Source organism: Sebastes fasciatus, chromosome 10 (genome assembly GCF_043250625.1).
Source record: "Sebastes fasciatus isolate fSebFas1 chromosome 10, fSebFas1.pri, whole genome shotgun sequence".
Classification (NCBI taxonomy): Eukaryota; Metazoa; Chordata; class Actinopteri; order Perciformes; family Sebastidae; genus Sebastes; species Sebastes fasciatus.
Window position 1 is genome coordinate 17,211,132 of NC_133804.1, and position 24,295 is coordinate 17,235,426.

Sequence of the window (24,295 nt, forward strand, 5' to 3'; positions counted from 1 at the left end):
AGTCTCTCCTTTACAGCCCACTTTATGATAATCACATGCAGTTTGGTGCAAATACCATTTGCATGCAGTATAAATGTGTTATTTTTGCCTATTCTAAAATGGTTTATTTCCGGTGTGTTCTTTATGCTATGACATTTTTCCTGAAATTAAATTTTAAAAATCGCAATATATTGCCTTGCTTACAGTATCGCAATATATCGCAATATATTGAAGCGTTACCCCTGTATCATGATCACCAGATTCTTGCCAATACACAGCTCTCGTCGTGTCTAGAAGGTAACCCGCGAGTTGGGGAAACTCTCGCAAGATAGTTGATCTTGAATAGTTAAGGTTAGGATACGTCGTCCGGCAGAGTCTCGTGAGAGTTTTTGCATATTTCAGATCAGATTTTGCAATTTGCAGGTTACCTTCTAGACACGACCGACAGAGAGAAGTCAGCTGAACATTTAGATAAATGAGTATCATTCACTTTCCCACCAGGTATGAGGAAAGACTGTGATCTCGCCGTGTATATTGATGTCTCCAAAGCTCTCGCTGGTAAGCTCAGCCACTAATGACTGCTACCCAATACACTTGATTCAGTCTATGTTTAGGTTCACATGTGTTTTACGTGTGTATTCTGCACAGACGGCATTGAGTTCTTCTGGTCAGATAACAGCGTGTTGCTGACTGCAGGCGACGCAGAGGGAAAACTTCTCCCTAAATACTTCAGCCGAGCCTTAAGCCTGAGACCCACAAGTAAGAAAAACGGTCACATTCATTCATTCATTCATTCAATTAAGATTCTTTTAACTTGTATTGAGGGCTGTTTACTTCACTGAAGTCCCTTTTGTGCTGTGTTTCAGGGAGCATCCTTCCACTGCAGTAGCATCATCAGAGGATACCGTTCTGTCATTGGTCGTAGCAGGACTCATCTGACTGTGCTGACATCCGATGGTTGGTTGATGCTGATCCTGGTTCCCATGGTAACACTTGTTGTCTGGCAGGAGCATCCTAGTGAGGTGATTTTGGTCAGCAATAGGAAAATCCACTCAGAAATCATCCTAAATGGGACTAGATTGGTAAAATTTCCATTTGTGTGTCCTTATTGAAAGGATCAGGACGGCTCTAGGGGAGCTTCATTTATTTTTAACCCATTTGTGCCCGCAACTGAAATTTTTCAATTTCCTTTGGTGGAGCTGTTCTCTGGGCTTGCCTCAGCACAAATGAGTTTTTTTATCATACTATATCTAGTCTTTGGGCACATGGGACTACTGTTTTTGCTCCAATATATTTTAGGAAAAAAACAGTAGTCATGTGCCCCAATACTAGATACTGTATATAGTATGAAAATTGCTGTATCTCAGAAACTACAAGGAGCTCAATCAAGTATTTGGTATCTATGAACTCATAACAAATTGAATATCAAAGATATGCACACATATGTGGTGTAATTTAATAAACACAATGTTAGCTTTAAAGGCAATCCAAACTTGCCTTGAGGCTCCAGGTGTGATGCATGCAGTTAGACACGCTTCAGATTGCGGTCCAAACAAATATTACAGAGATCCAGCGTGTTTAAACGATGAACAACATTTAATTTGAAAGCAAAGTATATTTTCTACAACAGCCCCAATAGCTTCCTCATAATTCAAAACAAACAAAAAAAAGGTTCTCTAAATAAGCTGATAGACTGACAGTTAAGTGCGGTCAAAAACCGTATATTACCGCTCTCCCTGGGGCCCATCGGAGCTCTGGCTCCCTCCCTAATATAGAAGTGGTAGAGGGGAAATCCCAGGCAAAACTCCATATTGGATTTCCATAGTTAAATATAGTGATAAACTTATTTACTAAAGCACAAAGAATTTAATAAACTGAATATCTAATGGTGCAGCAAAGATATAATTCACCATATTCTGAAATGAAGAATTTGGCTCCCACATTAGCGTTTATCCAAATTTTTCAAAAATCCTGACTTTGGCTGTTAATAAAATTGTAATTTTTCATGTGATCTAAAAATTATGAAGTTGTACTATTAGATACTTGCCCAAAGTATGTACGTACCAAATTTCAAGACTTTTGACCAATCTGAACAAAGGTTGTGGCGTTTTTCCTCATCATACTAAATATAATCATTGGGCACAAATAGGTTAAATGACAATTTAATCAACTTATGCTGGCAATTTATTTCTAAGCATAGAGGCTTTGTTTTCACCATTGCATTGTAAGTGCTAAATAAACTATGGCACACATTGACTACCAAGATAATTTCACCAAGCTGTTAGAAAATATATAAACAGACACACTGAGTGCTGGCAAAAACCAGCCGGGCCTTTTTAGATGTCGTTTGAAGACATATTGTACATGTGGTTAGTCACTTGACTAAGTCTGGGAAAGCAGAGGATACAGACGCTGTGGTTTTACTTAACGGACTGCTGTAACAGTTTATTATAAGATATGGACACACACGCAGCATGTGAGGGGAGATAAATGATTAGAAGCTTCCTGTGTAAGAAACAACAGATGTCACGAGCATAAGGAGTGAAGACAAACAGAGAATGAAAAGTGAATTGCTGTATTTATTTGAATAAATGGAAAACATTTCATATTGGCACGTGTTTTTTTCTACTGGTTGCTGTTGATTCTTGGCTGTGATAACGTGGCTGCTGGCAGTAAGAATACATATACAAAGCAAGGCTTGCTTTCCTGAGCGACAGGAAGTCTGAATACTGTGAGGCAAAAACAGAAAAGTTGCTGCTGGCTGATGCAACAGTTGATTTTATATTTCCGTTAGTTTGAGTGTCAAGCCGGCTGATCTTGGACCTGATGTCCAGCAGTTTGGCCCAGCAGCAGTCCATCCTGAAGTAAAGTCAGCGTGAGGAGCGCCGGAGTCTTGAACTGTCTGAACATGTCCGTCCACTGATAGCTTATGACAGCGTGTGTGTTAGTGGAACAAAGACTATATAAAAACTATGATGGAGTGACAAGGTGGATAACACATTTACATGAACAGGATATCTTATTTTGTGCATTTGTTGTACAGTTCTGGTGTTATTGTAGTTGCCTGAATGGAACATAAAATCCAGTTCCACATGGTTTTCCACTGTTGAGACACACAGACGTGGGATTTTTTTGGTGTGTTTTAGTCTTAGAGAGCTTCGTGGCCGCCGGTCAGCTTGTGGAAAAGCTCCTCATTGAGCGTGTCGCTCTTCGCACGGCTGCGTGTCGACATGAAGATGTAGCCTCCGATAAACTCGTGAACGATTTTGCAGTCGGCGGTCACGCAGCCAAAAGCGATGTTGATGTTGCCTTCAAACTCTATGGCCACCTGGACGAGCCAGAAACAAAGTAAAAGAAGAGCAGATACGAGAATCCTTTAAGATGAAAACAGACAGCGCCAAAATACAATTATATTAGGGGTTCCTTTGGAACTGTAACACTCTCTATGGGTGATGTTAACGAGGTCACTCTCCTACATTGGCTGCATAGTTTGAGGAATATTTTGTGTATAGCTTGTTTTTTTTTCTTCTTCCTGTTTTGACCTTATGTTATCTTATGTTATGTATGTTCCTTATGTTATCACAAATAGATTTTAGATAAGATTTAAGCACTAGAAACACGTCTGGGAAAGCTTAGCAGAAAAAGAACTAAATAAACTTTGAAAGGTCTCTTTATGTAATTCAGTACAAGTTTGAGGTCCTACAGACTGCTCTCTCGGGCAGAATGTGAATGAAAGCATTATTGTCACCTGTCGTATGTCCCAGTTGACGTTCCACTGCTTCATGTTGTTGTAGCGCCACGTCTTCACCACATCACCCACGCCCAGGTCGATACGGATCAGACGGTTGGGAGCGATGCCCAGCACCTCGTCTTTCCGACTGCCCTTAAACCTGTTGGGCATAAACATCTTAAGCTTCTTTTCTCTAAGACAAAAGTCAAGCTTTAATCCTCCAAAACTTTGTGACACTGACTTGAATGCTTGCTGGATCATACTTGGCTACCACTTCTGTGCTTTCCACCATTACAATCAATACTATTAATCTGGGAGCAAGGACTACCTGTTTCTCTCATCACACAGCAAGCTGGTTTCAGAACGTTTCCCAAACCAGCTTTCTATCAGCAATTCATCTGCAGAATTGTGTCTGATTGAGACTTGTCTTATGGTCTGTGACAAGCATAGCTACAGTCTGTTGACAGGAACTTAAACCTTGTTTAATTTCTGCCTGTGGAATGTTTAAGTGCAGATGTACAATCTTGATTTCTGTATTTTCTTAAAGCGCCACTGCAAATGAGTGCTGCTTAGTTCTCAAGAGACTCATAACTTTAACAGTAATATCCACATTTATGTTGTGTAACCCGTAAATGTTTATCTTCATATTACTAACTTAACAGTTATACCTCAATTTGATCTCACTTTGTATGGTGTTGACAAAATGGTCTTGAATTGATGCTAAATGGCATTCAACAAATTCTGAAAAGCTTCAAATTGAACTTTAAACTTCACCTGACGACGACGTATGAGAGGCCAAAGTCGGGCAGGGCTTGCCAGATCTGCAGGAAGCGCGACACTGCATCTGTCAGTGAGAGCTGAGCCACGTTCTGGTATGCATCCAGGATGCGGGGGGTCAGCTGGAGGAGCAGGCACAGGGTAAAGGGCAGATGTAATTATATTTTTGCTGCCTTGAGCACAAAGTGGGCTGCAGAACTGTTCAGATAACTCTAATGCGCAAAATCACTGTACTGCTGTTCAGAAAAATGATTCATTTTAGTGTTACTAAATGTCACATACTGTGTATAGGATCAATAAATGAGAGGTCAGTGTCAGCCTCCTGATATCATGAGACCATTACATTTACTATATTTATTCTTGTTCCACCTCTCCTGTACCTGTTTGGGTTTGTACTTCTTATGGTAGCGTGGCGACACCAGACTGTGAGTATTGATGCTTTCATCGTTGGCAGGTGCGTTGCCATGGGAACCGGAGCTGGTCTTTTGCATGGCCAGGAAGGTGCGGATGCTCTGGATCTCGCTCTGGAAGCTGCTGTCGGCCAGAGTCTTGCCTTTTGAGGCCAGTCGACACGCGGCCATCCACTGAGCGTACTGCTGCTCCTGGAGGCCGAGAGAGTGAGGTTGTGGTCAGAGAGGTGAGACAAAGATAGAGGTGGGGGACATGACAGGATGTCACGTACAGAGATGGGGAGGTGTGTGTGTGTGTGTGTCCTCACGTTTTCACAGCGCAGATAGACCTCGTTCATGCCCTCGGGCGCCGGTATCAGGAGTCTGATTAGGAACTTCTGTGCCGACACATTGACGTCCGGAGCCACCTCACATCCTGTGTGCAAGATAAATATCAAACCAACACCCAATACTGGAATTTATGGGTTGGACACAGAAATAAAGCAAGACCACTGAGTCAGACTTCCATGGCATCTGGAGTTTACAGCTGAGTCACACTTACAGTTCATTTACTGTATTTATGTTGCCATCCGCATTAGTGTTATATTCCTTTTTATTAATGCTCCATTCCCTCTTTGAGCCCAGAATCTTGTTTTTTTTAAGAGGAGCCCTTAAGTGGCTTATAGTACTGATCTAGGATTACCACGACTCCATTAACTTCTCACAGACGGCGGAAGAAAACAGACTCGAGAGCAGCACTCTCACTTATTACCATATATGGAAAGCTCTGTGTTTGTGTGTGTGTGTGTTGGGGTTGTAAGCATGACATTATACTGTATGTGGTCATTTCTAAGCAGCGATGTTTCACTGGGGATTAAACAAGTATGACTGCTACTTCATCTGCCACTTATTCGTACATACTTAGTGATAACTGATGGTATATTATTGGTGACCAGTGGGCAACCTATGAGTTTGAGAAGTGAAGGATTCGTGGAAGTGCCTTAAACTTTCTCCTCTGGTTGCAAAAAGAAGTCTAATTGTATAGAAGTCTATGAGAAAATGAGCCTACTTCTCACTTGATTTATTACCTTAGTAAACATTGTAAACATGAGTTTATGGTCTCAATCGCTAGTTTCAAGTCTTCTTCAATACAGCATGATGTTCATTTAGTAAATTATGGTCCCATTTAGAGTCAAATAGACCATAAAGCAGGGGATGCTTTAGGGCGTGGCTACCTTGTGATTGACAGGTCGCTACCACGGCGTTGTCCAGTCTGAGAGTTGTCCACGTTTTCGTCTTAGAACTTTAACCCTTTCACAGTGTTTTTTCTGTTTATGAAAGTTAATTACAACCTTTTTGGTCGCCTAAAAATGTCTTATTCAGCGTTAGGTTGTACTTAGATCCACCTTCTCGTGTCACTTCTGGTTCCGGAAAACCAAAAATGTCGACGGACATAATGCCAAATTAGAGGCTTCAAAACGGCAGTCCACAAACCAATGGGTGACGTCACGGTGACTACGTCCACTTCTTACATAAAGTCTATGTTGGTGACATAGAAAAACATCCTAATAATTTAAAATAGAATAATCTATTGCGTACCTTTGAGGTTAATCTGTTGAATGGGCTCTCCGATGCTCTCCTCTTTGCTCTTGAAATAAGAGATGGAGGTATCCTGGAACTTGAACCAGTACTGCTTATATCCCTTCAGAGTCATCCTCTTTGGCCTGAAACATACAATCACATCGCTCAAGTCATCTACTCACATCAGTTACAAAATGGGAAAATAACAAATATATGTTTTTGTTCTTCAGGAAACTGGTGCTCCACTTTAACTCAGTGCATCACATCTAAAACAGAAGAGGCACACATCTGTTATATAGGCTGTGCTGATGCTGATGGGTGGTTGGAAAATGAATCTCACCTGAATATCTTCAGATAGTCGTTGAGTTCTGGTGCCGTCATGAATTCCTGTATGAAAGACAAAGATGTTTTCCAGTGGATAAATGATACTCTTTTCCTGCCTTCTTATTAAATATACTATATTATGTTGTGGATTATCTTTGTTACTTTCTGTATGTTTTGACACGTTTCAAAAGAACTGTATAGTGCAGAAGAGTTAGTCCTATAAACAGTTATAGTCTGTCAAAATCATTACATCAGTAACATAGAGTACTTCACATCTCTGACTCTCAAATAATGAGGTCTTAAAGGATACAATTGCTGTTGAGGTTTTAACAAGAATTAATTTGTTGGGTCAGTGTCCTACTGTCAGGATTAAGGTGAGACAACTTCATCCTAATAATCCCGACAGCAGCTGACTCTCACTGTGCGTTCCACGATCCATACTTCCATACTATTTAGTATGCCAGAAAAATATGTAGTATGTCCCAATAGATAGTACGTCAAATACAGTATGCCAAAAATACCAGGATGTCCTACTACATCTGGTCGTATTTTGCAGTATGCAAGCCAGCATGCTTTTCTGGCTATCGGAAGATATGAGCAAAGAGGGTCAAAGTTCAAGGCTCAATGTTATGACAAAGTAGTACAGTATGTCCCATTTGTATGCATACTGCATGCAACAGTACGTACTTTGTGAGGGCAGCTGCAGTACTAAAAGTAAAAAGAAAAAGTATGCGATTTGAAACGTAGCCATAGTGACACAGACGAGTACATCCAACATGTCTAACCAGCATCTCGGACGCGGAGCTGCCGTCTCCCTCCAGCTTGACCTCCAGGGACTGCAGGGCAGAATCCAGGTCGTCCATGGCGGCATTGGAGCTCACCATCTGGGGCTCCGACTGAGACACCTTACTGATGTGGTACTACAGGAGAGGAGAGAGAAAGACTTTCAAATATGTACTGGATGTTAAGGGAGAACTCAAATTGTGTGTGATTGGTAGTTTTTTGAATAGGAGCTTTTCTTGGTGAACAAATCAAGACTAAAAGGAAGATTATTATTTCCAAAGCTACCGAGTGGGAGATTCATTTCATGTGGTCTGCTAATATGTGTATATATAAATATCATGTGATCCAGTTTTCATGGTTTTACTGTCAAACACGGTATTGTGGCTCAGATTATAAGTGTTCCTGTATTAATTTATCAAATAATGTAGTTTAGATTAAGTGGAATTTAGTGACTAAATTTAAAGACGGACTAAGTTTGGATGCTTTTTGACATGTGGTTTGTCAACAACCTTTTTAAATGCAGATGAGTTAAACATGCAGAGTTTCTAGCCCAGAAATGCATTTATTGGACTCATAAAAAGTGTATTAAAAGATAGATTTTTATATTTAACCTGTCAATCAAAATAAATAAGTCATATGTCTTTGACAATATTTGCATATAGATATGGGAACATTTGAATTACTGTAATATCTGACATTTAATGAGTTTTATGAGGGAAATGCCCACTTCTTCTACTGTATTTTTTAAACTTGCTGCTTTTAATGTTTCCATCCCCCTTTGACAGACATATTTGTCCTTCAGCATCAAGTGTTTTCTACCTGCAGAGCTCCAAACAACATCATCTCCTCCTCGGTGCAGTCGATATCCTCCAGCAGGATGGCCCAGCGCGCCTGCTCATACAGCTGGGTCAGACGCACAACATCATACTGCACGGCCAGAGGAGAAAAAGAGTCAAATCAAGAGAGGAATGCAAAACCAAACACACACACACACACACACACACTGTATCTATAAAAACAACATGTACACACACACACCTTAGGTTCTATATCATAGAAGGCAAAGTATTTGAAGCGAAGCCAGACTCGGTCATTTTCTTGGATGCCCTGCTGCATGAGACAACGGGATGAGTCCAACCACCTGAGAGAGAAAGACAATAAGTAAATGTTTATGAGTTTATATGTAACATATGTGTATCTATATTCAGTATATACCTCATCCCTTGGAGGCCGGGCCAACACAAACATACATTCACAAGCAGAAAAACGCCCACAGTGTCTGAGCGCTATTGTCTTGACAATCCAACATGAATAAATAAATCACTACCTCAGAGATTACATTTAAATAATACATGTTGTAAGTACGACATCACAAATGAGCAAATAAAAAACAAAACAACCAAGAATGATACATAAATTCTATATCTTAAATACATGTTTGTATAGGCATTTTCTATTTGACTTATTTCTGTTGACAGAATGGGACCATAATCAATTTTATTGATTACACCTGTATTTCGTCCTGCTGTGACACATCAGAATGGCTGCTGTGAAAAGGATCTAATTTGAGACAGCAGCTCTAACCACTGACACAACATGCCTCATGGGTAATTGGTCTGCACAAGCTCTAATTTTCCTGAGAAGTCTTAAATTAGCCAATCAATGTGTGAGCGGGATGTAACAGCTCTCATTCAGACAATAATTACTCAAAAAGGACTGGTAGCTAACTTGTAGTTTAGATTGTTCCTCTGTGGGTGACCAACGGAGAACCTAAAAACGACGATGTTATTATACTGTATTTGTATCCATAGACTGTCGTTGGACATAAAGGAAAAGTTTACCATACCAATGTGTGTGAAGGCGTACCTGCCGTTGATGTGGGCCTTGTCCACCACGCTGGCTGCGCGGTACTGCTTGGCTACAACCTCGGGGGCGGGTGGAGGCTGGGTGACTGACAGCATCTTGTAGATGGCCTCCATCTCAGGCGAGTCGGCAAAGTGAGCAGGCATGCCGTTATAGAGACAGGGCCGGGACACTGCAGAGGAAGCGTAGGGGGGTTACACTCACATTATCCAGGGAGGAAAAGAGTCTGACCTCTCTAATAATGAGGCAACCTTTCAGATGAGAATTGCCATTTGGTGTATTTTAGACTCAGTGGTTATACTTCTCCACCATGCTTCAGGTCTACCTTTGGATGATTCATCATCCCAAATAAACAAATCGTCAGACTCTAGAAATGATGATTATTGTTACCACATATAGTTCATCTGACTGACTGTGCTGAAGAACTGCAAAACATTAAAGCATTTTTGTATTAATCGTACATTGGTAAAAGGAGGTTTGCATTAATGAGAAGTGAAAAGACAAAGTTGTAAAAATGGTATTGGTGACAAATAAGTTAAAGTAAGGAAATAAACTCTTTCATCTTGGCAGTTTTTTTTCAAGGATTTGAAGTCTTCTCCGTCTACTCTAAGTCTTAAGCAACCGGTTATAAAGCATGTGCATGTAGAGCCTGCAGTGTGGATGAAGTGTGATGAGTGTACCTGAGGAGAGGGGCACCTCGGTCAGGTCGTAGATCTCCCCAGCCGAGTCTTTGTCTTTCTTCTTTTTTTTCTCCTCAACGGGCCGAAGGAACGAGAGCTCCTCAGGGTGACGGATATCTGTGGAGGTAACAGACTGTTTTCAGACTGACTATGTCTCAGCTATAATACTGACAGAAATAAACATGTAGAGAGGGAACAGCCTGATCACTATGGGAACGGCACACTGACCAACAGTACATGCTGAGTAAACTGTACAGCATACATTTAAAGTGTTTTTGAAGTGTTTTAGGTGAATGAGTTGTTTGTATGAACTGATGGGTGTCCATCACTCTGTGGTAGAACATCTGATTCCAGATCATTTTAGTATATTTAACTCTGGATGAGTAGACCTCCGCTCAGGTAGAAGATGGTGAAGGAACTGTGCTGAAAATACACGAGGTCACCAAACTGGCCATTAAACTGACTACTATGTTTTGTAATTAATGTGCTGTACCTCCTCCAGTGTTTGAGATGTCACCTGTTTCGTGTTTCAGTTTTCAGGCTCTGTGGCGCAACGGTAGCGCGTCTGACTCCAGATCAGAAGGTTGCGTGTTCAAATCACGTCAGGGTCAATATTTCTGTTTGTCTAACTCTCTTTAATAGACGATGGTCAGACAGGATATGGTTTTATGCGCAGTCAGCGATTGCAGTGAGAACACAAAACAGAAGAAAGGAAATACGGCAGGGTCAATATTTCTGGTTGTCTAATTCTGTTTAATAGAAGATTGTCAGAGAGGATAGGGTTTTCTCGTTCATCAAAGGCTGGAGATTTTCTCAACTCAAGAACTGGAAAATGGCCCCTGGATTACGGGACAATAACTAGCAATTAAACTGAAATAATTACTGGCAAATTTTAATATTTTTTTCACCTCAATAACTCGACAGTGACCATTAAACTCTCCAATGTCTGACTTCTCCCTGGTTTCATACAAAAGCATTCAGACTCTGTGGCGCAACGGTAGCGTGTCTGACTCCAGATCAGAAGGTTGCGTGTTCAAATCACGTCAGGGTCAAAATTTCTGATACTTGTCAGTTTAATAGACAATGGTCAGACGGGATAGGGTTGTCTCTTTCATCAAAGGAAAATGGTTTCATGAATTGTTCAACTGACTACTAGAATTTATTTTAATCAATTTACCTCCTCCAGTGTTTGACTTGACACCTGTTTGGTGTTTCATTTTTCAGACTCTGTGGCGCAACGGTAGCCCGTCTGACTCCAGATCAGAAGGTTGCGTGTTCAAATCACGTCAGGGTCAAATATTCTGTTCCTCAATCTCTGTTTAATAGACGATGGTCAGACAGGATAGGGTTGTCTCTTTCATCAAATCCGGAGACCTTCCCAACTCAAGAACTGGAGAAGATGGCCTCTGAGTTGCTGGACAATAAAATGACTGGGCTAGCAATTTTAAATGTATATATATATTTTTTACCTCAATAACTATAAGGTGGCCATTAAACTGACTACTATGTTTTGTAATTAATGTGCTGTACCTCCTCTAGTGTTTGACATGTCACCTGTTTGGTGTTTCAGTTTTCAGGCTCTGTGGCGCAACGGTAGCGCGTCTGACTCCAGATCAGAAGGTTACGTGTTCAAATCACGTCAGGGTCAATATTTCTGGTTGTCTAACTCTGTTTAATAGAAGATTGTCAGAGAGGATAGGGTTTTCTCGTTCATCAAAGGCTGGAGATTTTCTCAACTCAAGAACTGGAAAAAGGCCCCTGGATTACGGGACAATAACTAGCAATTAAACTGAAATAATTACTAGCAAATTTTAATAATTTTTTCACCTCAATAACTCGACAGTGACCATTAAACTCTCCAATGTCTGACTTCTCCCTGGTTTCATACGCAAGCATTCAGACTCTGTGGCGCAACGGTAGCGCGTCTGACTCCAGATCAGAAGGTTGCGTGTTCAAATCATGTCAGGGTCAAATATTCTGTTCCTCAATCTCTGTTTAATAGACGATGGTCAGACAGGATATGGTTGTCTCTTGCATCAAATCCGGAGACTTTCTCAACTCAAGAACTGGAAAATGGCCTCTGAGTTACTGGACAATAATATGACTGGACTAGCTATTTTAAATATATATATATTTTTTCACCTCAATAACTTGAACGTGGCCATTAAACTGACTACTATGTTTTGTAATCAATGTACTGTACCTCCTCCTGTGTTTGACTTGTCACCTGTTTATTGTATCAGTTTTCAGACTCTGTGGCGCAACGGTAGCGCGTCTGACTCCAGATCAGAAGGTTGCGTGTTCAAATCACGTCAGGGTCAATATTTCTGATACTCGTCAGTTTAATAGACAATGGTCAGATGGGATAGGGTTGTCTCTTTCATCAAATCCAAGGCCTATAAAAAGGAGGATGGGTCACGCGTCATATCTTTGGGGGTATAACACATGCGCAGTAAAATCTGGCCTGCACTCGCCGAAATTGAGCCAATTGCAACACACGACCGCAGCTTCAGTTACACTGTGCATGTGTTATACCCCATATCCCAAGACCCATGTCCGCCCGTGACCCAGCCTCCTTTCCATAGGCCTTGATCAAATCCGGAGACTTTCTCAACTCAAGAACTGGAAAACGGTCTCTGAGTTACTGGACAATAAAATGACTGGACTAGCAATTTTGAATGTATATATATATTTTTACCTCAATAACTATAAGGTGGCCATTAAATTGACTTCTATGTTTTGTAATCAATGTGCTGTACCTCCTCCAGTGTTTGAGATGTCACCTGTTTGGGGTTTCAGGTTTCAGACTCTGTGGCGCAACGGTAGCGCGTCTGACTCCAGATCAGAAGGTTGCGTGTTCAAATCACGTCAGGGTCAATATTTCTGATACTGATCAGTTTAATAGACAATGGTCAGACGGGGTAGGGTTGTCTCTTTCATCAAAGGAAAATGGTCTCATGAATTGTTCAACTGACTACTAGAATTTATCTTAATCAATTTACCTCCTCCAGACCTCCTCCTTCTGGACTTGTTACCTGTTTGGTGTTTCAGTTGTCAGGCTCTGTGGCGCAATGGTAGCGCGTCTGACTCCAGATCAGAAGGTTGCGTGTTCAAATCACGTCAGGGTCAACATTTCTGTTGTCTAACTCTGTTTAATAGAAGATGGTCAGACGGGATAGAGATGTCTCGTTCATCAAATGCTGGAGATTTTCTCAACTCAAGAACTGGTAAATGGCCCCTGGATTACGGGACAATAAAATGACTGGACTAGCAATTAAACTGAAATAATTACTAGCAAATTTAAATAAATTTTTTCACCTCAATAACTTGACAGTGGCCATTAAACTCCTCCAATGTCTGACTTCTCCCTGGTTCATACACAAGCACTCAGGCTCTGTGGCGCAACGGTAGCATGTCTGACTCCAGATCAGAAGGTTGCGTGTTCAAATCACATCAATGTCAACATTTCTGACACTCAGCAGTTTAATAGACAATGGTCAGACGGGATAGGTTTGTCTCTTTCATCTAAGGAAAATTGTCTCTGAATTACTGGACATGTAAACAAGAGTTGTTCAACTGGCCATTACACTGACTACTAGAATTTCTTTTAATCAATTTACCTCCTCTAGTGTTTGATTTGTCACCAGTTTGGTAAACTAGTCTTCAGACTCTGTGGCGCAACGGTAGCGCGTCTGACTCCAGATCAGAAGGTTGCGTGTTCAAATCACGTCAGGGTCAATATTTCTGTTCCTCAATCTCCATTTAATAGACGATGGTCAGACAGGATATGGTTGTCTCTTTCATCACATCCAGAGATTTTCTCAACTCAAGATCTGGTAAATGACCCCTGGATTATGGGACAATAAAAATGACTGGACTAGCAATTAAACTGAAATAATTAATAGCAAATTTAAATAACTTTTTCACGTCAATAACTTGACAGTGGCCATTAAACTCCTTCAATGTTTGAGTTCTCCCTGGTTCATACACAAGTACTCAGACTCTGTGGCGCAACGGTAGCGCGTCTGACTCCAGATCAGAAGGTTGAGTGTTCAAATCACGTCAGGGTCAAATATTCTGTTCCTCAATCTCTGTTTAATAGACGATGGTCAGACAGTATATGGTTGTCTCTTGCATCAAATCCGGAGACTTTCTCAACTCAAGAACTGGAAAATGGCCTCTGAGTTACTGGACAATAATATGACTGGACTAGCAATTTTAAATATATATATATTTTTTACCTCAAAAACTTGAACGTGGCCATTAAATTGACTACTATGTTTTGTAATCAATGTACTGTACCTCCTCCAGTGTTTGACATGTCACCTGTTTGGTGTTTCAGTTGTCAGACTCTGTGGCGCAACGGTAGCGCGTCTGACTCCAGATCAGAAGGTTGCGTGTTCAAATCACGTCAGGGTCAATATTTCTGATACTCGTCAGTTTAATAGACAATGGTCAGATGGGATAGGGTTGTCTCTTTCATCAAATCCAAGGCCTATAAAAAGGAGGATGGGTCATGCGTCATATCTTTGGGGGTATAACACATGCGCAGTAAAATCTGGCCTGCACTCGCCGAAATTGAGCCAATTGCAACACACGACCGCAGCTTCAGTTACACTGTGCATGTGTTATACCCCATATCCCAAGACCCATGTCCGCCCGTGACCCAGCCTCCTTTCCATAGGCCTTGATCAAATCCGGAGACTTTCTCAACTCAAGAACTGGAAAACGTCCTCTGAGTTACTGGACAATAAAATGACTGGACTAGCAATTTTAAATATATATATATTTTTTACCTCAAAAACTTGAACGTGGCCATTAAACTGACTACTATGTTTTGTAATCAATGTACTGTACCTCCTCCTGTGTTTGACTTGTCACCTGTTTAGTGTATCAGTTTTCAGACTCTGTGGCGCAACGGTAGCGCGTCTGACTCCAGATCAGAAGGTTGCGTGTTCAAATCACGTCAGGGTCAATATTTCTGATACTCGTCAGTTTAATAGACAATGGTCAGATGGGATAGGGTTGTCTCTTTCATCAAATCCAAGGCCTATAAAAAGGAGGATGGGTCACGCGTCATATCTTTGGGGGTATAACACATGCGCAGTAAAATCTGGTCTGCACTTGCTGAAATTGAGCCAATTGCAACGCAGGACCGCAGCTTCAGTTACACTGTGCATGTGTTATACCCCATATCCCAAGACCCATGTCCGCCCGTGACCCAGCCTCCTTTCCATAGGCCTTGATCAAATCCGGAGACTTTCTCAACTCAAGAACTGGAAAACGGCCTCTGAGTTACAGGACAATTAAATGACTGGACTAGCAATTTTAAATGTATATATATTTTTACCTCAATAACTTGAGTGTGGCCATTAAACTGACTACTATGTTTTGTAATCAATGTGCTGTACCTCCTCCAGTGTTTGAGATGTCACCTGTTTGGTGTTTAATTTTTCAGACTCTGTGGCGCAACGGTAGCGCGTCTGACTCCAGATCAGAAGGTTGCGTGTTCAAATCACGTCAGGGTCAATAATTCTGTTTGTCTAACTCTGTTTAATAGACAATGGTCAGACAAGGTATGGTTTTATGCGCAGTCAGCGATTGCAGTGAGAACACAAAACAGAAAGAAAGGAAATACGGAGAGAAAGAAAAAAAGAAAGAAAGAAGGGAGGAACTAAGGAAGAAAGAAATGGAGTAGCCTAAACAACAGCAGTGAACAAGGGAGGGAGAGTGAAAGACGGAAGGAAATAAAAAAGGAAAGAAGGAAAGGGATGGCAAAAGAAGAAAGAAAGAATTAAAAACAAACAAACAAATAAATAATAAATGAAAGCAGGAAGAAGAAAATAAATAAACAAATAAATAAGGCTGAGACTTACTGAGCATCCTGCAGACGCCCATCACAGTCTGGAAGACGGGGCTGGAGAAGCTGGCTCGGAGCCTCAGGGTAGTGCCGTTGGGCAGACCCAGCTTCAGGGGCTTGTGTTGGGGCACGAAGACCAGCCGGGCGTCAGCGTGGATGCCATATTTATCCAGAGTCCAGGTTGTTCGCAACAGCCACTTCTGCTTCTGTTCCCACCACAAGGCATGGTCTGACCAATCACGTGTTATCTCTGCAGAGGACAGACACAAAACAGATGTTGCTGCACTCTGAAACACAGTTAACATCCTTTAGTTTCAAGCTCTGATGTGTGATGTCTCTGGCTATCATCTTGATAATAAAAGTTATTTTCTCTGTCAATGTTCAGACATTTGTTCACCTCAAGAACTCAAAACTCAATAGCAAGAAAAGTCAATCTGGTTTTAGTTACGCCCCCTGTTTGACCCTCGAGGGCATTTTTCGTTTCAGCTGTTTTTTATTGTGGCATTCAACCTGCGATTAAAAGAAATATTTTTTTGCAAATTATAGTTTATCACAAGATTAAATCAATACATTTTATAATATATTTTGACTCTATTTATGTGCAGTGTTGGTAGTTATCACTGTACATAGAGTAAAAAAATCATGATTTTTCAAATCATTATTTTTGTAATATTTTTTATTCTATGTGCGCGGTGGTAATTATTCATCAAATCATTATTTTATATTTTATAATAATGTTTTACTCTATTAATGTGCAATAGGCAAGCACCCTACTGGACTATACACACTGGAATGAACTGGAAACTATCAAACATGTACTGATATAGATTGTATGATGATGAAAGATGGGAATTAATATCAGGACTACTTAGATAGATACTATAGATAGATAGATAGATAGATAGATAGATAGTAACTGTATTGATCCTGAGGGAAATTCAAGTTTCCAGCATCACAGTTCCATAGTGCAAAACATGTTAGTAAAAAGGCAGTAAGAAAGTTAGTAGTACAAAGTACAAAAAATATACCAGATATAAAAATACAAGGAGATGAAGAAAACTGTTAAAACTGAATATAGTGCAGGTTAACAACTGAGATACACGACTATTAAAAATGTGAATATAGTGCAAAAAGTGATATCGTGCTGAATAATAAAATATAGGAGATATACAGTAGAGACCAGGGGATTAAGAAATGTCAAATATGGAATATAATGTGGGATGAAAAGTGAGGTAGAGAGTTTTTTAAAAATGGACTAAAGTGCAGAATAAAGCTGTACATTATTGGTATAATACAGTAAAAAACAGTCTATAAATGTGCAGAGTAGAGCTGTTGGTGGGGTGCAGAATTAAAAAAGTAGCTTAGTCAGGGTCGGAAATTAAGTTTTTTCCTCACGTGTCACTGTGGCAGGTCACTGAACATTTCTACCGGCCACTCAATTTATTTGTCTGCCACTCCTGAAATCTAGAACACTTTAGATTAGTAAACACTGAGTCAGTGGTACCAGACACTAGAAATATGGAATATATTATGTAACCTTAATCTAAACCCTGATATATTTTTAACTCAGGAATTGCCTTTTAAAAATAATATTTCTTAATATAAGGCTGTCCTATCTGCCATGGTGGTAGATAGGGTGAGACGATATATAGGTATTGACAATAACTATGATAATATTGTATAAATAATTCAACGCCTCTTAAATCATTTTATATATACAGTTATGGTTATGAACTCTCTCTACCTCCCTACACTTGGGTGTACTGAAATTAATTTGTCAAAAAATAGACAAAACGCACAATAAACTAAGAATTTCACTGGTAGCTCTTTTTTCAAATTTTCTATAGATATCTGAATAATACCATTATCATGAATAATATTGGCCACAATAATTGTGTTGTGAAAATCTGATATAGTGACATCCCGAGTGGCAGCTGACCTAAAATTCTTACTGCCACAGCCAACATTTACCCCATATTTTGCAGGTTGCATGTGCTAATTTCATTCCCTGAGCTTAGTCTATGAAAGTGCACTGTGTACATTATTATCTGTCCTGCAGACCGTCCTCCTCCCTAAAGAGGTGTTGTACAGTTTGATGGCTTGGGGGACAAAGGATTTCCTGAGTCTGTCTGTGGAGCACTTGGGGAGCAGCAGCCTGTCACTAAACTTGATGGAAAAACACAATATTACTTTGGGGAATCAGTTTAGAAAGACATCATGGGAAGTACGCAATCTTCTACTAAATAACAGAAACAATATAGAGATATAGTTTTTCCCCCTGCCAATCTACTGCTACACACTCCAGTCCAATAGATGGCGGTAATGTACCTATAACATGGTTTATAAACCACCATTAACAGTCAAAGGAGACACTTTACATCTCTCTCTCTCTCTTGCAGTCCACAGACTGACCTCAGGGGAATTCCTAACCACTGGACATGTAAACATACATTGTTTTACTGGCTCTAAATACTGTATTATCAACTCACCCTGCTATCCCACCACCAGTAATAGATACTTAGAGGACCAGTTTCACTTCAAAGTGTCACAGACTCTGTGGCGCAACGGCAGCGCGTCTGACTCCAGATCAGAAGGTTGCGTGTTCAAATCACGTCAGGGTCAATGTTTGTTCTTGCTAATGAGAGCTAAGTTATTATGATTTTATATGCCATTTAGGCCTTTTAAAGTAAACTATCCATTCTATGTGGTTACTGAACAATAATGTTACTTTAATCATAGACAATAGAGGCCTCTGTTACACTGTTCAGGAAACTGACCATTCTTTCAGTTTATGACATAAATATTCATCAGATATGTGTGTTTATATATAAATATATGTTCTTGCCTTCTTCTTTACTATCATCGTTTAGCAACTTCTTTAAATCTAATTTTCAAATTTATTCACATAATACTAGACAGGTTAATCATCTTCACCTGGACATGGCCAGTACTCCCTCAGATATCGTGGTGTACAAATATGGAACACCAAAATTCATGTTATCAACAGCTCGTTATCCTTAGCAGATTTTAAAAGGAAATTATCATCACATTTAATTCATGATGTCTAATTATCTTTGGATATGTTTAAATATATTTTCTTTTTTTCTGTACTGTTTTTTGTATGTATTTCATTGTTTTTATTGGATTGTTTTCCACTGTTTGGTTAGGTTTTTCTGCACATTTTGTGTACTTCTCATTGTTGTTTAACTTTTATTGTATTTTTAAATTATGTTAATTTAGATCTTTCTTCCTTTTTTGTTAATGTTTTTTTTTCTTCCTGGGTTGGAGGGATATATATATATATATATATAGGCTACTTAATGTGATTAACTTTTTAGTGATGAGTAGCTAGTTTAAAGGATTAGCCATTATATTACAGTAGCCTACATTACATTATCAAATCCTTTGTCCTCCGAGCCATCAAACTGTACAACACCTCTCTAGGGAGGCGTGGGGGGGACAAAGGAGGACGTCTGCAGGACAGATAATAATGCACACAGTGCACTTTCATAGACTAAGCTACTTTATTAATTCTGCACACCACCAACAGCTCTACTCTGCACATTTATAGACTGTTTTTTACTTTATTATATCAATAAATGTACAGCTTTATTCTGTACTTTAGTAAAATTTTTTAAAAACTCTGTACTTCAGTTCTCATCCCACATTACATTCCATATTTGACATTTCTTTATCCCCTGGTCTCTACTGTATATCTCATATTATTCAGCACTATATCACTTTTTGCACTATATTCTCTTTTTTAATAGTCGTGTATCACAGCTGTTACCCTGCACTATATTCAGTTTTAACAGTTTTCTTCATCTCCTTGTATTTTTATATCTGGTATATTTTTTTGTACTTTTTACTTTTCACTACTCACTTTTTTACTGCCTTTTTATCACATGTTTTGCACTATTGAACTGTGATGCTGGAAACTTGAATTTCCCTCCCGATCAATAAAGTTACTATCTATCTATCTATCTATCTATCTATCTATCTATCTATCTATCTATCTATCTATCTACAGTCCGTTACTTTGACAGTTTGGGGGTTGTCTTGTTCATCACAGTGGACAGACTGGCGCTCTGTGTTGAACAATACAATATTATAAATATAAAAGGCTTTTTCAGTCCAAAATGGCGGCAGCGGCTGTTGTCAAAAAAACACAGGAGTTGCATCTTTTGCTTCTACTCTTTGTTGCTACTACCGGACACCAGGACAAACGTTATGATTAGTGATGATCACTAATAAATGTTACCCCCAAAACGTAGTCTGGCTGCCTGTTAAACCTAAATGTTTTACATTTCTACACTTGTTAAATACTGAATGTGTGTGGATGTGGACTTGCCGGAAACCACCTCCAGTTTATATTGGTCCTTCCACTTATTACTAGACTCTGTGGCGCAACGGTAGCGCGTCTGACTCCAGATCAGAAGGTTGCGTGTTCAAATCACGTCAGGGTCAAATATTTCTGTTCCTGAAACTGGTCGGAAATTAAAGAGTTATACTGTAACTTTGAAGGTTTTCTCACCTCAAGAACTGGAGAGTGGCCTCTGTTATTAAATAATAAGGTGATTCAACTAACAATTAAACTGAGTTTGAAACAAATTCAATTCAATCTATTTTTATATAGCGTCAAATCATAACAGAAGTTATCTTGAGACGCTTTATATATAGAGCAGGTCTTAGACCGTACACCATAGTTTAGATACCCAACAAGAGATCCCACCAAGCGCACTGTGGCCAGGAAAAACTCCCCGTTTAGCGGGAAGAAACCTGATTACCAAATACCAGCAATTTAAAAATAAAACAGTAGTGGAAGGAAGGAATAAGGAAGTAAACCTTTTAAATGTCTGTGATATGTATTGTCAAGTGCTTTTGGCTCGTTTTGTAGCTATGAAAACATTTTAAACCATTAAAAATTTCAAATACTATATGGACAGACTTATTGGATAAGATTCGCCAACAGCATTTCATTTTGAAAATTAAGACTTATCAGGTACATTCGCTTGTCGTGTACATTTCAAGATCAGAACTTAGTTTAATAACAGAAAGTAATGACATGTAGGTTATGCAAAAAGTCAGGATAGGACAGCATGTTTATGCTGAGGATGGTTATAGCTTGGTATAAAAAGGTATAACTAGATCCTTAAAGAAAAATTATTAAAAGCACATTCTGGGCAAACAGAGTATAGTGTATATGTTACTTAACTGATGCATGAATGATGATTTAAAGTTCCCATATCATGCTCATTTTCAGGTTCATACTTGTATTTTGTGTTTCTACAAGAACATGTTTACATGCTGTAATGGTCCAAAAACACATTATTTACCTCGCACTGTCTGCTTGAATATACCTGTATTTACCCTCTGTCTAAAACGCTCCGTTTTTAGTGCATTTCAACGGAATTGCAACGGAATTGCGTTGCTAGGCAATAGTTTGGGTCCACGTTTACTTCCTGTCAGCTAATGTTATTTACATACACTGTAACAGGAAATAAACTGGGACACATTTAGAATATTTACATTTAAAACCGTGTAATGATCTAAATATTGTATATTTGTACACCTGTTATATCAGAAATGGACAGAAATCCTAACGGCTTGTTTCAAACGCGCAATTTCTGAATATAGGGTGTGTGTATTTCTCCATACATTGAGCGTTTTGATAGTTTAACAGTATTTATATAGCACTTTAACCTGCTTTATAACGTAAAAGAACTGAAAATCCCACTTTTTACAATATGTGACCTTTAATGCATGCAGGATGTACTGTGAAATCCTGTTAGTGTTACCTATACACTGTGTGTGAATTCTTGCGTGTCCATTCAAATGATGTAACTATTTTTAGTCTGAGAGAAAGATTGACACAAACACAGACGGACAGACAGACAGACAGTGACCTACGTGTCTTTTCCACCAGCATCAGGATGACCCCTCCGACGTGGAGGTCAGAGGCCACGCTGAGGGTGACAGGTGGCGCGTCCGACCCCAGGTCGTCCACTGTGACTGACAGATCCCACGACGCCATACTGGGAGAGAGAGGTCTGGCAGAGCAGAGCAGACAAGAAGAAAGCAGGAAAGACAAACATGGGAGAGAGTGACTGATAGATTTAGTAACACTGTCAAACTGATAACCACTTGTTATGAAAAGCTGCTCAGCAAATGCTCTTTAAATGATTCATTATGTGTGACAAATGTCATTTTATGTGTTTTTGTTTAGCATAAATGTGTGACAGCTCAGACAAAAGCAGTCAAGGACAAGAAGAAGATGACTTATAATTAATCAGTGACTCTTTCATCTGTTTTTCCACCACCTTGATTAAACTACCATCACCATTTCTTCAGGTCTGACATGAAAAATTCTCAGATATATCACTCAATAATTGAGTGTTTTAGCAATTATTATTTTAGGGACCGACATATGTCACAAGTGAGAAATTATGCACTTTGATGCATTAATAATTTGTTAAAATGCCTGAAGAAAACATTTAAAAACTCTCTAAAACAAGATCCCATTTCAGAATCACATTACATGCAAAAATGAAAGGCAATTTCAGTTCTACTACATATCAGTGTGTTCTGCAATATTTCACATCAGCGCATAAAAATTATTAAATTTATAATTATTTTTTGGGTTTCCTCCCACAGTCCAAAGACATGCAGGTTAGGTTAATTGTGGACTCTAAAATTGCCCGTAGGTGTGACTGTGAACGTGAATGGTTGTCTGTCTCTATGTGTCAGCCCTGCGATGGACTGGCGACCTGTCCAGGGTGTACCCTGCCTTCGCCCAATGTCGGCTGGGATCGGCTCCAGCCCCCCCGCGACCCCTAACGGGATAAGCGGTTGCAGATGGATGGATGGATAATTATTTTTTTAAGAAGCATAAAACTGCAGTGAAAATCTGTAACTCCACTTTCAAAACGTGTGACAGAACAGGGTAGATTTGATAATAAAAATCCTGCTTCGAGTTTTACAGAATATTTCAGATATTAGAGAGGATAAATGACCTGTCAATCATACTTCAGCCAATCAACTGTGAGAAAAAAAGACTTTAACTCATGGTTCAATATCACATGATACTGAGTAACACACAAACACACTGGATGTGTGATTCTGGCAACATGTCCAGTTTGATGAGCACTTCCTGTTTCTATCTATCACCAGGGTCACACACTTCCGCTTTCTGACCCGCCCTAGGGGAGAAGTTCATCAAGTACCAACACAGAGACCCACTGCATGTGTAAGCCCACCTTAAATATATTACATTTAAGGCTTAAAACATGTGTCTTTGCCTCTGTATTTTCAAAGTCTAATAACACAGACATTGGCATAACAATGACTAGATGACATGCCGGCACTCCTTGAGGCCTAAACTTTTTTTATCTGCCTGTTTCTGAATATAAGTTCTGATCTGTGAACAGTTCACATCTTACATTATACTTCGTCGAGTGATGTGACCTCATAAATGACCCCACATCTGTATATTTAATACAGAAGCCTCACACGCTCACATGCTGCCTTAACGCTCTCTCTGTCCTCATACTTTCTCCCTTTCTCTCACATCACACACACACACACACACACACACACACACACACACACTTTGAAAGACAATACCGTCAGTCTCCTCTGTCCAAGGTTTTCAGAAATGGAAACTGGGGGGGATCTTTGTACCTCTGTCAGATCTCTGAAGAAGTTTCCCAGGTTTTCTGTGAAAATGTGCAGCAGTTTCTCCTCTCTCGGGCTGGGCCGGTTGTGGTCTTGTGTAGCTTTTGTCTGCGCCTGCTTGTGTCACTTCTGTCGAGAAAGGTTGTTCCTTTTTTTGTCAGTTTCCGCCAGGCGGAAATGTGAAAAGGGTTCAAGTTTTGAGTGACAGACTGAGTGATGCATATAAGGCTATGTATGTGTGTGTGTGTGTACAGCCTATGTGAGAGGCTGGATATGAGATATTAAATGGACAGACAACACATTATCCATATCCTTCTCCTGTCTTTTTATTTCTTCTCCCTACAATACATTAATTAGTGATCATAATTTGTGTGTTGAAAGATCAGTAATGAATGCGTGGTGTTAGGTTGAGAGTCAAGGATGCAAAATTTTAGTTGCAGCTTTTGTTGACGTGTCAGATGCAAAGTAAAGTGTGAATAGGCAAAGGCTTAGTTATGAGCGCCTATTAACTTGTAATTTCCTTCTTAAAGTGACAGCAGGTTTAATGCTCTACTATACAGCACAGCCTAATAGTAATAATAATTTGGTTAATTTAAAACAGCTACACATAAACCTCCTGTCTATGGAACAAGTCCAGATTATTTTAAGATAAGAT

At 39.7% G+C, this 24,295-nt stretch overlaps 2 protein-coding genes and 15 non-coding genes across 21 annotated transcripts in view; 16 read left to right on the forward strand and 1 right to left on the reverse strand.

Moving 5' to 3' along the window:
- Positions 1–2,590, forward strand: part of trpt1 (tRNA phosphotransferase 1) — an 8,357-nt gene extending 5,767 nt beyond the window's left edge. For 3 of the 4 annotated variants that reach the window (XM_074648632.1, XM_074648633.1, XM_074648631.1), the window contains exons 5-7: positions 481–537; positions 628–738; positions 846–2,590. In XM_074648632.1, the coding sequence (XP_074504733.1) occupies positions 481–537; positions 628–738; positions 846–868 (191 nt within the window). In that variant the 3' untranslated portion in view covers positions 869–2,590. The remainder of the gene's footprint in view (positions 1–480; positions 538–627; positions 739–845) is intronic. The other variant, XR_012595588.1, reaches the window with a different exon arrangement.
- On the reverse strand, positions 2,539–23,804 carry fermt3b (FERM domain containing kindlin 3b). 2 transcript variants are annotated; one of them, XM_074648615.1, is made up of 15 exons: positions 23,647–23,804; positions 21,877–22,016; positions 15,983–16,216; positions 10,107–10,223; positions 9,430–9,598; positions 8,602–8,704; positions 8,383–8,490; positions 7,566–7,700; positions 6,797–6,843; positions 6,475–6,599; positions 5,205–5,311; positions 4,867–5,088; positions 4,484–4,608; positions 3,728–3,869; positions 2,539–3,307 (listed from the first exon to the last, which is right to left on the reverse strand). In XM_074648615.1, the coding sequence occupies exons 2-15, from the start codon at positions 21,998–22,000 to the stop codon at positions 3,128–3,130; spliced, it is 1,938 nt and encodes a 645-aa protein (XP_074504716.1). In that variant the 5' UTR covers positions 22,001–22,016; positions 23,647–23,804; the 3' UTR covers positions 2,539–3,127. The 2 variants fall into 2 exon arrangements, with proteins under 2 accessions (XP_074504716.1, XP_074504717.1); XM_074648616.1 differs by having other exon boundaries at positions 23,590–23,744.
- trnaw-cca (transfer RNA tryptophan (anticodon CCA)) lies at positions 10,646–10,717 on the forward strand. The gene has a single exon. It is a non-coding gene; the product is annotated as a tRNA-Trp (tRNA).
- trnaw-cca (transfer RNA tryptophan (anticodon CCA)) lies at positions 11,087–11,158 on the forward strand. Its single transcript has one exon. It is a non-coding gene; the product is annotated as a tRNA-Trp (tRNA).
- trnaw-cca (transfer RNA tryptophan (anticodon CCA)) lies at positions 11,330–11,401 on the forward strand. The gene has a single exon. It is a non-coding gene; the product is annotated as a tRNA-Trp (tRNA).
- trnaw-cca (transfer RNA tryptophan (anticodon CCA)) lies at positions 11,683–11,754 on the forward strand. Its single transcript has one exon. It is a non-coding gene; the product is annotated as a tRNA-Trp (tRNA).
- Positions 12,006–12,077, forward strand: trnaw-cca (transfer RNA tryptophan (anticodon CCA)). The gene has a single exon. It is a non-coding gene; the product is annotated as a tRNA-Trp (tRNA).
- trnaw-cca (transfer RNA tryptophan (anticodon CCA)) lies at positions 12,356–12,427 on the forward strand. Its single transcript has one exon. It is a non-coding gene; the product is annotated as a tRNA-Trp (tRNA).
- trnaw-cca (transfer RNA tryptophan (anticodon CCA)) lies at positions 12,912–12,983 on the forward strand. Its single transcript has one exon. It is a non-coding gene; the product is annotated as a tRNA-Trp (tRNA).
- Positions 13,164–13,235, forward strand: trnaw-cca (transfer RNA tryptophan (anticodon CCA)). The gene has a single exon. It is a non-coding gene; the product is annotated as a tRNA-Trp (tRNA).
- Positions 13,773–13,844, forward strand: trnaw-cca (transfer RNA tryptophan (anticodon CCA)). The gene has a single exon. It is a non-coding gene; the product is annotated as a tRNA-Trp (tRNA).
- Positions 14,106–14,177, forward strand: trnaw-cca (transfer RNA tryptophan (anticodon CCA)). The gene has a single exon. It is a non-coding gene; the product is annotated as a tRNA-Trp (tRNA).
- trnaw-cca (transfer RNA tryptophan (anticodon CCA)) lies at positions 14,455–14,526 on the forward strand. The gene has a single exon. It is a non-coding gene; the product is annotated as a tRNA-Trp (tRNA).
- Positions 15,010–15,081, forward strand: trnaw-cca (transfer RNA tryptophan (anticodon CCA)). The gene has a single exon. It is a non-coding gene; the product is annotated as a tRNA-Trp (tRNA).
- trnaw-cca (transfer RNA tryptophan (anticodon CCA)) lies at positions 15,564–15,635 on the forward strand. The gene has a single exon. It is a non-coding gene; the product is annotated as a tRNA-Trp (tRNA).
- Positions 18,517–18,588, forward strand: trnaw-cca (transfer RNA tryptophan (anticodon CCA)). Its single transcript has one exon. It is a non-coding gene; the product is annotated as a tRNA-Trp (tRNA).
- Positions 20,362–20,433, forward strand: trnaw-cca (transfer RNA tryptophan (anticodon CCA)). Its single transcript has one exon. It is a non-coding gene; the product is annotated as a tRNA-Trp (tRNA).
- Positions 23,805–24,295: the final 491 nt, after the last annotated feature.